The 15,906-nt window shown below is 44.6% G+C and overlaps 1 protein-coding gene across 2 annotated transcripts in view; it reads left to right on the top strand.

Moving 5' to 3' along the window:
- The window catches only part of RETREG1 (reticulophagy regulator 1), a 121,657-nt gene that overhangs the window by 83,846 nt on the left and 21,905 nt on the right, over positions 1–15,906 (top strand). Inside the window, exon 1 of one of the 2 annotated variants that reach the window (XM_010957270.3) lies at positions 2,781–3,332. The exons of the other annotated variant lie outside the window; for it this stretch is intronic. Coding sequence (XP_010955572.1) covers positions 3,298–3,332 — 35 coding nt within the window. The 5' untranslated portion in view covers positions 2,781–3,297. Of the gene's footprint in view, positions 1–2,780; positions 3,333–15,906 lie in introns of those variants that run through there. 2 annotated transcript variants of the gene reach the window in all.

The raw sequence follows: 15,906 nt of genomic DNA, 5'->3' as shown, positions 1-15,906 counted from the left end.
TAAAAAAAAAACACACAAAAAACAAAGAGGGGAAAGAGGGAAATATTCCAAAATAACTTGGCTATAGATTTGCAGTTTTGAGTTTTCCTAACACAAAATCATCAAGCAGAAAACATTCTTTTTTTCCTATTCCATCCTAAATTCCAAACTAGCCACATTTTAAGTGCTCAGTAGCCAGGTGTGGCTAGTGGCTACCATATTGGACCGTGCAGATCTGAAGGGTCCACTGAGTGCTACACAAAATCAAGATGTGCCTTGTTCTTACGAGGTGACAAAGACTCTCTCTTTGACCAAACTCTAGTCTGGCTCCTCTGAGCTCTTTTTCAGCTAGGCTCTGTCCTTGCGTATGTCCTCAGGATCCAGTTTTACCAAGAAACTTGTCAAGTCAGTTTACGGAGAATCCTCCACCCTTGGTGTTTGATCACCCTTAGCAGCTAACCACAAATCCCTCATGTCTCACCATCCCCCAGGTAACACCTGACCCCCGGCCTGCCTTCAGCAAGAATTCTGTTAGTTCAGCTTAGCAGAGAATTAATTATCTACCTCCCATAGTCATTTTGTCTCCACTCACAACCACCCACCCCCATTTTTTAACCATGCATGCTAGTATTGTCCTGTAACCTCCAAGAGAGGAAAGGTCCCTCTCATTGTCTCTGCAAGTTCCAGAGCCTCAGTCAGTGCTGCTGGAGGAGAAATGGAAAAAAACAAAAACAAAAACAAAAACAAAACTCTTAGACCAATGACTGTGTCAAGAGAAAAAAGGACATTAAGAAAAGTGGCCATTAAAATTTTCTTTTAATTAAAAAAAATTTTTTATTGTTTTTATTCAAGTACCGTCAGTTACAATGTGTCCACTTCTGGTGTACAGCACAATGTCCCAGTCATGCGTATACATATATGCATTGTCATATTGAAAGTAGCCATTTAACTTTGAAATGACAATTATTTTCTTAGCCCATACTGTATGACATTACACTGCAAAAGAAAATAAAAATGCTCACTTAAATATTACTAAAATTAAGCATGTGCAGATTTTGAAGGAGTACGGGTATAAGAAAACTTAAACTGTGTTGGACTTGCCAGAATGGATGGTCTCTGCTGTCTGTTCTTCTGCAGGAATGAAAAGAGCCCTCAGCACTGAAGGCTCTGACACCAGGAGGTCATCTAACTTTGCTGGAACCCAGATTCGGCACCTGAAAATCCTGGTTGGCTTTTGTGGCCCTCAGGGTCGTTCCCACATCTGTATTCTCTGAGTCCTTAAATTCAGGATGCCCAGTAGATTTTGGGTCAGCAGTGATGAGGGAAACCTTGACACCCTAATTCCCCACAGGACCGCAGGTGTCATTCAGGCAAGGAAGCCACCCACTGTGTCCTCCCTCTGGTTTTTGACATCTGTGCCGTCCTGTTTCCCCTTCTTGTCCTTGTGAATTTCAGAAATTAACACAAATATACCTATAGGGGAATTTATGGTTGGAGCAAGTAACTTAAAAATGCATGAAGGAGTGCTTAAAGGAAGTATTTTTAGAGGAAATTAAAGGAAATATTTGATCGTAGTAATGGATAATCCATCTCCTACAGCACAGCACAGCCAATTGTCCTTTAAAATTGAGAGGCAGGTTTCAGGGATATAGTAGTCAGTTCTGTCGTCAGCAGCAGCTAGGTTCAACAACAGCTGCTGTAGGTAGTCAAGGAACAGCGCAGTCGGAGCTTAAAAGGACCAAAAAAGGTAAAGTTAATGGGATAGAATTGTTAGAACTGAGAATTAGATCTTAGAATTTGCATTTTTGTGGATCAGGTTAAGTAGAAGTGGTGAAATATTCTCGTGGATAACGTTGTCAGTGCCTCAAGTTTTCCCTTCTTCAGACCCGGAACTTCTAACGACACAGCACATTGCTCCAGTTCTGAGAGGCTTGGGCACGCCTTGATCTTCGGAACTCTGCTTATATGACTGCTTTCTTTCAAGGTCAGCAGTGTCTGAGTTATGTGTTTGAGCGTCTGCAGCCACTTAGCCTTAGAGCTTGAAGTCTAAAACTTCACCTCTTGTGTGAACTATTAAAGAATTGTCTCCAATTGCCGCGACACGTGTGTCACAAAATAGCTAATGCTGTCTCAAGAAAAGTACATGATATTTGTTTTGACTTTTCAATTTTTTAATGCTCTAGAAATCACTTTCACACGTATAAATGCGAAGTATACATGGAATACAGATATGTGGCTAGGATTAGCTATGACTAATCCTATAACCATGGAACACATGTTTTGAAAAGAAAAGTATATTGTTTCTCAATAATTAGATCTTGCGTATGGCCTTACTTAACATTCCCAATCTGGAAAAAGAAAAATGGTTCCAAGTTTTTATGCAAAGCTTTCAGGATATATTCCTAAAGGGATCTCAGTAACATTTTCCTTAGCCTTTTTTGAAAACAAGCAGAATGAGGGTCCCTGGTAATGGGTGACTTGTAGGCAGTGAGGGACCGAGCTATAAAAATGTTTGAGGCTCCAGTGTGCAGCTGCTCCCTGACGGCAGAGGGGTGGCACCTCAGAGGAAACCACGTTAACCAAAGGAACACACGGACCCACACTGGTGTGCTGACTTCTGAGTTGAGACATCTAGATGACCCAAAGAAAGACTTTCTGGCAAAACAGTATCCCTAAAAACACAGTTATTTATTGACATTCCCTCTTTCACTGCTCCCCCCACCCCTTTTTGTTGTTGTTGTTAAGTAAGGGATGTTTTTGCTGAGTGGCTGTGCGTTTCCAGCACAGACGCGCCTCTCGGCTCTGGCAGGTGCTGCCCGTCTTGATCTCCACCCCCGAGCCCCTCCTGTGAGCTGGAGATCTGATAGCCCAGGCTGAGTTTCAAGCCCTGCCGTCCTTCGGTGGGGTGCCCTGTCATGCCAGGAAAAAAAAAGGGGAAGAGAAAGGGGAGGCTGGTCTAGGTGAAGTCATCCCAGGAAAGGTTAATCGCTGGGTGGTGACACCTTCTCACACGACTGGGCAGAAAATGCTGGGCAGCCGGGCAGTGCTTGCTCCCAGCTGCCTGTCACGGTCCCAGGAGGAAGAGGTGACCTATTTATTTTTAGAAGGGGACAGTCCTGATAACCCGGCTCTGAGCTTCATTCAAGGCAGGCAGGCGCTTCAGACATTTGTAAACACCTACTTTCTGAGTAAGGGAGGAGCGCTTTTCTCCCAAAAGGAAAGAACTTGACTTACTGGGGTATTCCCCCTCCTGACAGTCACCGTCAGCGAGGAGAAGAAACCATCTCCACTTTGTTATTATTTCTTTAAAGGGCAGCAATGCCTGAAGGTGAGGACTTTGGACCAGGCAAAAGGTAATTATGATATATATTTACTTTTTCTGGAGTCTATTTCATTTACTAATTATCTTTTAAAAAATATTATTGACTAATATAAAAGGCAGTTGAAATTAAAATTAAAAAAATAGAAATGGAGTTTTCTTTAGCATGAAGAGAGAGACAAAAAATTAACTGAATATATTTTTAGAAACATATGCTATTAAGTGTTTTTCTTGAATGAGGAAGTGATGGCCTGAAATTATTAAAAAGTGTTTCCTCCTACACCCTGTAAAGTCTCCTTGAATTTCTTGATGTTTGAGTTTTAAATTTAGATGGTAGTTGTTAGAAATCTAAGCTAGTGAACATTTTGTAAAATGCTCGCATTTTAAAGACTTGTTGAACATTTGTAAAGGTGAACTCTTAGACCAATATATCCATTTTACTATTGCAATAATTTTTTTAACCACAGTTTTTACCTTTGAAAATGTGATCCTAGGGGCTCCCATATGCAGTACATGAGTTGTATCGAAGTTTTTATTAATAATCTGGCTCTAAGAAGGGGGCAATAGAGGTGAGAAAGGAGGCAGGCAGTTATTTCTATTAATATGAGCATAACTTATGTCCACATTGAAAGTTTCCATTTCTAGCCCCATTGCTGTGTTCACAAAATTTGTATGAACTGGTGTCATTGGAATTCTAATTAGGGTCACTGAAATTTGGAGATATATACATGAAGTAGAAAGAAAGCTGTTTAAAAAAAAAACAAGAGGTTATTGACAGTTTTATTGTCAAAGAAAGTGGAAACTGGTAACTCTCAAGGAATAGGAACACTACAGTGATTTTTCCGTCCTTGTGTGAGCATCCCTTTTCAGCCGTGGTTGTATAGCGTATGTGTGTGGACTCTAATCAGTTGTAATCGTTTCCTTAAAAGCTACTTTTCTCTTTAGTTTCCTAGTTTATATTTTCTTCCAGATTCCTTCCCAGTCCATCAAAGGGGATGTTAAGTTCACATTTCGTTGAATAACGAAAGAACTTTCTATATAAAATGAAACATTAAATCAACTGCTTGAAGATGATGTTCATACAAGTGCCTAGAGTTAGGACATGGACTAATTAAATAGCTAAGAAAACGTTTTCAGAGAAGGTTAAATGTCAGTTTGGGTTTGAGATGATGGGGGCTCTACCAGTATTTATGTGTCCCCTCATGACATTGTAACATTTCTGAAAGCAGGCCTTTCTCTTTTTCACTTTACATCATGGCTTTCCCACCAACTCTCTGCATAGATGTTTGCACTGAATAGGTACTTTTAATAAATACTTGTTGAATGGAGTGTATTTTTAAACCACTTTATATTTAGGGGACAGGCTGAAGGGAGAGATTTGGCAAAAATGTAATAAGGGTTGCTTAATGAAACATAACATTATCACAGTTAAATTAAAGAGTAATTAAGTTAATTAATTATAGATAATTATAAATATTTTGAACTAACAGTTTGTGATGTAAACTAAACAGACCAGTTTTTTTCCTAAGAATATTGTACTGGTTACAAAAGATAAACAGATAAGATGTATATATAAAAATATATATGGATGTATGTATATAAAATCGGCACATATCTAATCAATATTATTACCAGAAACTAAAAATACATTTGCTGAAAGTGAGAAACATCTCACTCGTTTGAAGTAGGGTACCCCTGCCCCCACTTTTTCATTCTGATGAGGTAACTCCCAGCTCTCAGCAGCTGGTGATTTCCTATAGAATCTGCTTTGCCCCGTGCACTTGCTTGTTTTTCCCCCATCTGTGCAGGAAGTTAGAAACGGCACCCCAGCCAGGGGGAGCGTTTAGAGCCAGGCTAGAAGTAAAATATCATGCTTGTGAGGGAATTTTCCTCTTGCTAAATTTGAGATTAAATGTCACTGGACAACTCCCTTGTGCAAGCCACGCCTGAAAGAGAAGTAACTATTATGAGTCTCCTATCTGCTGACGGAACGTGTTCTTGGAGCTCGATTGTAGCAGGTTCTGGTTGAGGCTCACATACGGGCTTCTTCATGTTACTTCTGTTCTGTTCTGGAATCTGCTGACCCAAACTGCTCTGTAACTGGCCGCGAGCTAACTCTGCGTTTAATCAGTGGGAACCAAATACTGGGCTGCTGCGTTAGGGCACCTGCACTGTGCTTCCCGCACCGCCCGCATGGCCGGCCTCCTGCGCGGTGGTCCAGCGTCTCTGACACACGGTTTCATATTCACCAAATGGATGAGCGTGAACACAGCTGGGGGGTGGGGGCGGGGAGGGAAGCAGAGGAGAGCCCCTCCTCCTGGCCGTTTATCTTGTTGCCAATAGTGAACACTCTTGGTAAGACGCTCCGAAGACTTTGTGCCAGTGTCGGGGTCAGCAGATGAGGGGAGAGGGTGTGAAAGAATGCCATGGAGAGGAGGGGAGGGGAGGGGAGGAGGCTGCTCAGTGGTACAGCACATGCCTAGCATGCACGAGGTCATGGGTTCGATCCCCAGTAAGTCCGTTAAATAAATAAATAAACTTAATTTCCCCTGCCCTCCCCCCCAAATGCCATTCCTATGCCAGATCAGGAAGGCAGAAGCCCAAGCAGGCAGCATCCGGTGCCGAAGAAGAAGAAAGTAGAGGCAGCGACCCGGGAAGCAGACAGGATCCAGAAATGCGAGGAAAATTATACCCAGGCCAGACGTCTGCTTCTTCATCCCACCTCATTTCGGATCCCACCTTCAAGGCAGCGGGCAGGCCCTCAGATGTCCCCAGCAGCCTGAGTGGAGTGGATAAGTGAGGCGATGCCTCTTCCAGCTGCCCTGAAGCAGGAGCATCCTAGGCTTCCAAGACCGGGCCCTGAATGTGTCTCATCTCAGCAGCACTTCCACAGAAGATAACTAGGTCCCCGCGTCCCCTGGCTCATTTGGGATGTGTTTATCAAGCTGCATCCAAACCAATGGCTGTGCCTGGTGATGGGGTGATGGGTTGGGCCTCCGCTCTCAAGGAGCACACAGTCTGAATGGGGGAGGCCGGCACAAGTTAAAAAAATAAGTAAAGAGTATTTCTGATCAGAGGACAGAAAAGATAAAAATAAAAATGGTAATGTGGGGAATTACCTGGAAGAGTAGTTAAGACGTGCTCTCCGCAGAAGTGCTCTCACAGCTGAGACTGGAAGCGGCTGGTCGTGTGAGGTGTAAGGAGAGTGTGTTGCATGGAGAGGACTGGGCTTGGGTGGAAATCCTGAGACGGCCTCTTAGGAGCAGAAAGGCAGGAAAAGAGAGCCGTGACTAGGAAAGGGGGTGGCCAGGCCCACAGCGCCTCATAGGCCGTGGTCGGAGGCTGGATGTCATTCCAGGGTATGAGAGGTCCTGAGCGAGCAGCTGAGGGCCGTGGGGCCACCTCAGTAAACACTTGAGAGACATACCGAGGTAATATGTGCGCTCATGAATTGGATCTTAGCACCATTTATAACGTCTCATGGAAACGTGGATTCTGAGGTGTGATAATGCTGCTAACTTTAGGAGCATAACTTGAGTTTGTACGTTGGGAAGTAGCTGGATAAGCATTTCAGAAATCAGTATGAAGGACACATCAAGAAAATCCAAGGAGAAGGGCTGCTATCCTGGAAGCCACAGAGTAGTCTGGGATCACTCCTCAGGTGACGGGTACCTGGGTCCCCCACGTGGGGGTGTAGACCTGTCCTAGGTACTTGGACTCACATCAGGGGCTTTACTTTGTAAGAGAGAGAACAGACAGAGAGTCTGGCCCAGCGATGTGGGCTCTGAGTGTGTGACAGGCTCTGGTGTGGGTTTTTTGGACAAGGATCTCAGAAGTCCATGGGGAGGAAGGATGGGCTTGGTGTCCTGCCAACCACGGGACAGGGGAAAGGACACTGAGGGGATGCCCTCTTGGAAACCGCAGAGAGCAGTTGTTTTCCACATTGCTTAGAGGCATCTGCTTATGCTTTACCCAGATTTAATATTTCCTGCTAAGTAGACTATTACCAAAAGAACAGTGTGCAGTTTTAGCATTTCAGAAGCAAACCGCTGGCTGCTAATGCAGGGCTCTGTGAAGTTGGCCATCTGACTTTTCATATAACATAGTGAAGATTCAAAAGTTTGCCAAAGGCCACTGAGCCTCTAAAACTGGAGCTCTGTAGTAGGAATCTCAGCTACTCACAGGCGTGACTGCTCTGCTCATAGTGGGGAGGATGCTGTACATTTGGGTTCTGGATATGCCCAGGGCTATTGTATTTGAGAAAACCAAAGCTTTCTAAAAGCACGTGGCCTCTTTAGTATTTGCAAATGGCATTAGCAATTTTATTCTTGGAAGATTTAAAAGAAATTGGTTTAAATACATTCTTTAAGCTAGATGTTTTTAATAATCCAGGTTGGCCCAATTATAGGCTTAATTTTTCCTTGTTGATGAATACTATTTCTTTAAAATATACAGTGAGGCTAAGAAAAGCCTCACAAAGAAGTCTGACCAGCACGCCCCAGCTCTGTGTGCCTGGACCTTCAGCTGAGGTGGGTCCCCACGTATTTCAGCTCTCTTATGCCTGCAAAAGTCCTCATGTTGCCATTGGTTTTGAAATAGGCACAGAGAGGTGAAGTGAATAAACAGGGTTCACACAGCCAGTAAGTAAAGGAGTAGCTGTTTGAAGGCAGGCAGCTGACCCCTGCACCTGTGCAGTTAGACACGCCTTCTATGGCAGTTGTGTGGTGGTCATGCACTCCGTGCGCTTGATGCTCAGAAAGTCCGTCTGGTCAGGTTGGGACGTGAGGAGAAAGGAGGGGGTGTCTGGAGGTGAATGAGAGAGGTAGGGGAACCCCTTCTTGGGCCTTGTAGGCAGTGGTGTGTTGGTAGATACTGAACAACCGGCTCTCTGATCTTCAGCATTCCTTGATTCCTCTGTTGTAAATACTCCCGCTGTGGTCCATTTCAAGCCACCTATGAAAGTGGGGTTTGGAAGAGATGCTCGAAACTGGTTCTTGTGAACCTGCAGGGGCCAGCCCCAGCACACAAGTGATGCAAGAGTGAGCGTTTAATTCTAACTGTGCTCCATCTTCTTCATTTATGTTATTCCCAAAGTAGAGGTTTGTCACAGAAATTAATGATTTATTTTTCTTTCACCCTCCAACAGAGTTGTGGGAAATAGCTCTCGGGCGTAGACAGTGTTTACCACTTTTGAAATCCTACTTTGATCCAGCTGGGCTAATATTTGGAATTGATTAAGAAAACGGAGAACAATGCAGTCTGTCCTTGTCGCGAGAGAGTTTGTTTAGTGTGAAATATCTTAACCACCAGGGAGCAAGCAACGCGCTTCCCAAACCCTCACGGCTGCCCGGTGAGCTCTGGTAATCAAGCCCTGTGAAAGCTCATTTCTTATAAACACAGGGTGACTAATTCTTTGCCATCCCTACAGTCTGATGAAGGCCTCTTTGGTTTCCAGTGCCAAGGAGGGCTGCAGCTGCTGTATGGTGGGCCACAAAAAGGGTGTCCCAGGACAGCCAAGAGAAGCTGTCCTGCCAGAGGGACAGCCCACTCCTGCAGGCTGTCCTTCTTTCCAGACTTTGTCCCTTCAGGGGCAAACCTGTGTCCAGGTCTGCTTGGTGTCTCCTCACTGGAAATCTTGAGTCCCACAGAAGGTATGTGAGGCCACGAGCTTACCTGAGGGGCCAATCTCATACACAGTGGTGTCCTCCCACTAAAACATGTTACAACTCTTTATTTGGAGAAACAAAAATAGTACAGAGAAAAATGAATATAAAGAAGAGAGGATGAATTGGAATCTTACTCCCCTAAAAAAAAAAAAAGATCGTTATGTTTCCTCTAGTACTTCTTTGGACAGATTTTCTTGGCAAAGTTACAATAATTATGTAGAATATGTACAATTTTGTACCCTGCTTTTTTTTTCTCTCATAAGAATTTCCCAATGACATTAAACATTTTGGATGCATTTTTAATGCCTGCAAAATATTCTATCCTTTAGATTTTTCCACATATATTAATATTCCTCTGTTATTCAAAATTATTTTGCCACATAAATGAGAGTGAGAGATACCACTTTAATTTTACTCATTAAGGGGATGATTGGATCAGAGGGCGTGAAGTATGAGCTGCCAGTTACAGGCCTGGGTCCAGAAACTGGCCAAGCATCAGGTCTACCATGTCCTCTTGGTCAAACAGTAGAAGAACCCAGGTTTGAGGGGAGAGGACATGAACCCCACTTATTCTTGGGAAGAATGTCATCGAACTTGCAGGCTTTATTTTAAAACTACCAGAATGAGAAAAAATGTTCACCTACTATTTGTTTTTATGAACTTTTGTCAGTTATCATTGGAAAGGTTACATAGTAAAACGTTTGGGTTTGGCTCCCTCTCCTGCTCTTAGAAAAATTGCAAACCAGTGACATCTCTTCCTAACAGAGGAACACTCCAGTGATCTAGTCTCTTGATGAATATACTTATATATACAGAATAACTTCCTCGTTAGTTGAAGCTCACTTCTTTAGATGAAACACTTAACTATTTCGACTGTTCCGTAGAGTGACTGCAGACATGGTCTGTGGAGGGATGCAAAGCTGTTCCCAATCCTGCCTGCAAATCCCAGCCTCACCACTGACTAGTTAGGTGGCCTCTCTGAATTTCATTTTGTTTTCCATAAAATGAAGACAATAATACTTCCTTTATAGGTTTGTCTTATAAATACGGTAATCTACATTAAATATTTAGCTTAGTGAATGGCTCATTATAAGTGCTCAGAAATAGTTAATATTTAATTAAGTTGTACACTTCCTTAAGCAATATAGAATAGGTCACGTTTGAGTGAAAACATCCCGACCACCTGTGGTCTAATCCTTGTGAATATCCAATTGCCGGTCGTGATATACAAGGAGGCTGCTCAGCATGGGTGGTCATTGACTCTCTTTAGATGGTGGTCTTTTCTTGGTGGCTTTATTCTCTTTGTGAAAGTGTTAAATATGTTAATATTTAACATATAATTCATTGTTAAATATTAAAAATAAATAAAAGTGCAAAAAGTACAAATTACCCCCAAGCCTCCAGTCCTTATATAATCAGTCAACCCTTTGATGAATGCCCTTCTAGATATTTCCCTGTACCTGTTCACCCAGGTAGACACATGCACAGATAAAAAGGATCAGCTGTAAGTGCTGTTCTCAAGTCTGCATTTGCACGGGGGTGCGTGCGGAATTGGGGCACTCCTGGTTGGTCTGGTCTAGATGGTGTGTGTGCTCTTCCTGTTTGGATAGGGCCACAAGGGGTGCGTGTTTGGTTCACGTTGTTTTGATCCTTCCTGGGATTGATTTAACCCAAGTGAGCATGGGTATCACGCCAACGACCTGTGCTGAGCGAGAGCATTTACCCCTTCGTAGGGGAATGAGAATGTCTGTCCAATGCATCCGACAGTGAGCTGAGTATCCACAGGATACTTGGAGTAAAGACCTTCAGGCAGAAGTGGGTTAAAAGTCTGTTTATGCTTCTTTAGCTGTTCTTGTGAAACCACCAGTGAACTCTGAGTAGGAAAATAAAAATGAGCTCCTGGGGGAGTCCTGGCTTCTGGCTCGTGGGCCAGAGCAGTGTCATCTCATCCAGTGTTTTCTGTGGGTGAGATGATCCAGCAGGATGACTCTCCCTGAGCTGCTGCGCCCCGTGTGGTTTTTTGTTTGTTTGTTTATTTGTTTTTTGTTTTCCCCCCCATTTCTCTCTCATCCTCTCATTCATCCACTCTCTCTCTAACCTCAGTGCTCCCCTGGTACCTTCCCACCAGGAAGTGCCTTCTCTCACTCATGGTACCTGCCACCTGTTGATCCCAAATTGGCAGAGACAAGGGGCAAACCTGGATGTAGCAACACAAGGCAGTCCATTTAGAGCACAAAGTGTCCTGGTGCAGACGTCCGGGAACAGTGGGGCAGGGGGTGTCCTGGCTGTTCCTGGGGGACACACACAGGTCAGGTGAGCTCAGGACAGTCTGTTACCCTTAGAAGGAGGCTCCTGTGAGTCTTTCAGGCCGGATCACACCTCCTCCTGGCTCCGCACTCCCACCCCCGGCCTCATTTTCAGAGGGTCGGCTTGCCCTGGGTGTGATTGACACCCACTGGGTAAACGCCACCGAGGGCTGTTGAAGATGTCGCTCTGTGGCCTCCACGGTGTCTGAGGAGGGATCGCCAGACGGCAGAGTCCTCGCCTCGGAAGGCGGGGGCTGCAGTCGTGAGGGCCTGACGTGGGAAGAGGTGTGGGAGAGGCTCGACCCCCGGATGCCTCCTCTCCCGGGTACCTGTGACTTGTGGCGGGTTGCTGTGTGCCCAGGGTGGAGACCGCGGCTCCAGAGCCGGGCAGATAACCGCTTGTGGGGCTTAAGGAGTGTCCCGCGGTAATTGCCACTGCGCTGTGGCCTCCTTGCCAGCTGTAAACGGAACAGGCAGCTGCGTACCACTGTGATTCTGTGACTCAGGAAGTGACATCTCACGGTGGTGTTTCGGTGGGTCTGTAAGCAAGCACTTGAGTTTTGGAAGGAAAGCAAACCCATCTGTCTGTGGTGCATCTTCACATTAAGCCCGTAGAAACGACACTGACAGACTCCATCTTTGGATAAGATGAGGGGCTTACAAATGTGCTTGTGTATTTTTGGAAATTACTAATGTCTTCTCCTCAGAGCATTCTATCAGGACTCACTGATTAGGTGGCCTGAGTCTGTTTGAACTCCCTTCTTTAAGAAATTAACTGCATGTTTCTGGAGTAGCCGTGCAGCAGAAGTGGTGGGTAACTTTCCTTCCAAAGTGATTAAACTGAACACAGACTCTAAATAGTCATAGTTTCCCCATTTGGTAGTACTTAGAAGCATATTTGTTTGTATGAAGCAAGATTTAGAGGTGTAGATTTTGTTATAAAAGGAACACGCACAAAAGGAGATTATAAACCTAGAATTAATGACCTGCTTGCGGAAACAAGAAGAGATTGGCTCAGTAAACTAAGATAGGACAAACCTTGGCAGCAATACTAAGGGAAGTAACTGATAATCCCTTTTTCGGGCACCGCGGAGGGGAAAGGGGGAGGCGGTCTGTTCCGTACGGTAAGCGTTGAGGGTGCTGAGGGTTTGATGGTAAATGACTTCATTTTTTCCGTGCCAACTCCGGTAAACTGGAAATGGTGCTTGGAACTTTGACTGGATTGTGAGGCCTCATCAGGAAGGTTCTGGAAAGAGTGTTGTGATGAGTTAGTGTGGTCTGCCGTGCTTGGGGAGGTGGAGTGGTCATGTGAGTGGGGCCCACTGCACCCGGGTGAGGAGTTGGGGGCGGGGGAGATGGAGGGGTTGGGAAATAGACTTCGTTTATTTAGATAAACTTTGAAAGACCCTCCAAGTTTGCAGGGTTACTGATGGCACCTTGACTTTGCCCCTCCAGCAGTTACCGGTGCTCTGAAGCTTGAGACCTTAGCAGCTTTACCCAGGGAAAATCTAAAGGTTAGATGCCTTTTGCTGAAACCTGGATAAACTTCTAGGACAAGGACTGTTTTAAGGTCAGAGGAAGTCTTTCTCATTGAAATACTTGACAAGTCACATCTGGCAAACAACAGTTTCCCCAGTACTACGACAAGAAATGGAGTGCTTTTATTTCATATATTATTGGCAAAAGGACTGTTTTTCTAACCGCGGGCTTGGGAGGCTGCTGGGTTGGGTCTGGAAAGTCCTGGGTTCCTGTCCTGGTGCTGCGACTTCTTGGCTGTGTCTGCTTTCTCATCTGGAACATGGGGGCTTTTTACCTACCTTGTCAGAGTGTGTGAGGATGCGAGGAATTAGTATAAAGTTCCCGATGTAGTTGCTAGCACTTGGAACATGCACAATAAGTGGGAGGGGTCCTTAGACTAGAAGCTCTCCGGGTGGTTCCCGGGCAGCCGGCTGGGCTAATCACTGATGCCCATCACTACAGTAGGGCCGCGTGAAGCCCATGGCACCCTGAACCTAGCAAGCTGGTGCAGCCCAGAGGCCAAATCCACCCCACAGCCCGCTCTTGTAACTCAGATTTTATTGGAACGCTCGTGCTCTCCCATTTGCATGTCGGTCAGCGGCAGCCTTTGTGCTGTAGTGGTAGAGCTGAATGGACGGACTGAGCGGCCAACAGAGCTGAGAATACCTGCTGCCTGGCCCTTTGCAGACCACGGTTGTCTGCCTGCTCTGGTTTATGACTGCTTCCACCATCTGAGTTGTGTGCTTACTGAGTCAGTGTGTTTATTCTCAAATACCTTAATGCCCGCTGTTGGTGCTATTGTAATTGCATAATTTTAACTGTAAATTATGTAACCTGATGAAATAAGAGATCAAAAGGAGTATTGCTGTGGGAGATTCTCCTGGTTGTTCCCGAATACCCGACTTCTCTTCCTTTGGTGATAGAATCTCAAGTTTCAGCTGGACGATGGCCACCAGCAATTGAGTTACATTTCCTAGACTCTCTTGCATCAGACACGGCCATGTGACTGCGTTCTGGCCAGTGGGAGGTGGGTGGAAGCTCTGCACACAGATTGCAGGCCATGACTTCAAAGGGAGAGGAAGTGTCCGCTGTTCCCTTTTTCCCCTCCCTGCTGGCTGCAGTGGACTGTGGGATGGAAGTGGGATATTGAGAGCATCTGAGCAGCAAGATGGAAAGAGCCTGGGTCTACAACATTACAGAGATCCCATAACAGCGCTGGACCACAATGCTCTGCTGGGTGCAAGAGGGAGAAAAGAAGTGCTCTCTTTCTTAAACCCCTGTCACTTTGACATTTGATACAGTAGGCAAACTTATATCTTAATACACAGAGCTGTTTACCTCTATGAAAACTAAGTTGAACGTATTAGAGAGAATGAGTAAGAGCTACTTTTTTGAAAAAGTGGCCAAACAACTAGAAAGTTTGGTGGAGAATAGGTGTAAACATTTAGAATGATCCTTTATGTGGGTGGTTCGACTTGTCGTTAAATTCTTGCACCTCTTTAAATAAATACAATTAGAAATCATGGCTAATTCATGGGGGTGTGTTTTATGCAAGAACACTAATCTTTCTTCCAAGTCCTAACTCAGTTGGCAATTTTGTAACTCCCACAACATGTATATGTAAGTTAATTTTTTTGGAATGAGTTGACTGCCCCAAGAGTGTACTGCTTGGTTTGTTAGTCTTCCGTCAACAATATTCAAGTTATACTGTGAGGCTAAGAATCTTCATACTGACTTCTCATTAATATGGTTTAGAATTAGTAACCTATACCAGCCCAGATAAGGGAATAGAAAAGTTATCTAATTCTGAAAGAGCAGCTTAAAGTGATCACTGTTTGCAATAGATAAAGTAGGCTATGATAGCTCTTTTAAACCCCATATGAAAAATCTGAGAAAGGAAGGTTTAATTCCTCCCAGGTAATTAGGGCCTGACAGTTAGGAGCACCCACTGTTTCCAGTAAATTTGCTTTTACACCCTAACCCCGATCTCTGTGATCTCCCAGTCCATGTTTCCAGTGAAATCATAGGTCCCTGCTTTGACCAAGCACAGAATCCCTACTTTTATGTTTTAGTGCCTTAGCGAAGAAAGGTAACAAATCACGAAGGTTGCAGTGTCGAGGCCACCGGCGCGGATCCAGCTGACTGAGCCCGCAGAAGGCAGGCCAGATGGGCGTCTGCACTGGCCTTGTAGTCCCCAGGGCCGGAAATCAGCAATCGGATGGAAAGGAAAGATGGAATTCCTCATATGGCTTTCAGTTCCTCCATTACAGGACCACAAGCATTGATATATTACATCTTTAAGAGCCTCACAGCCTCAGAAAATGGAAGTAGCCTGGGCCTTCTCAGCTTAATGAGAGGCCCATTTGCTGGGAACCTCTCCGGTCCCGAGAGCTGACACTTTGACATCAGGACGTGAAGTGTCACTGAGAGCTGCTGTCTGCGGTTCTGTTTCCCATCAGCGTCACCAGGGATGTGTTAGGGGATGTTGCCAGCTTTAAGTGTTCGTCTCTCAAGTTAGTGTCCCTTTCTGAATCTCTTCTTCATAGGAGAAAATAAATGTTTATTTCATAAAAGTAGAGGGTATCGTTAGAGTTTTGCCAAATTCAGCGTTTCAAGCAAACATGTGAATGGAGTATAAAATCCTTGAGCAAGAGCTGTCATTGTACTCAACCCAGGGCCCATGGACCCTCTGAATACCTGAGATATTTAGAAGGGAGCCATTAGCAAAAACAGTTAATATCTGAGCTGATTCAGCTCCTTAATTTTATAGACTTGAGAAACCTGAATTCCTCCTGTGGACTAGTCAGACCTCCACATAGCCTCCCTGTGACTTCTGTGGTCACGATGCCACTGATCTGTGCATTATTATATCCCTGCACTCTTTAGCATAATTCGTTAAAAGAACATTAATTTGATTTGCTTAATGATTCCAAAGAGTTGATTCATGACAGAATTCACAGTGTTGATTCACTCCTGGCCTCTCTGGCTATATATTCAAAGTGAACTTAACTTTGAAGACCTCTAGTCATATGCTTAGCGTCTGGGGTGTCTGTTGGCTACAGTGTGTACAGGGATTACTCAAACCATGTTTGTACTGGACAGTTCTGTTAACGATTAC

The sequence above is a fragment of the Camelus bactrianus genome, chromosome 3 (assembly GCF_048773025.1).
Source record: "Camelus bactrianus isolate YW-2024 breed Bactrian camel chromosome 3, ASM4877302v1, whole genome shotgun sequence".
NCBI classification, from domain to species: Eukaryota; Metazoa; Chordata; class Mammalia; order Artiodactyla; family Camelidae; genus Camelus; species Camelus bactrianus.
This window is presented reverse-complemented; position numbering and strand designations above follow the sequence as displayed.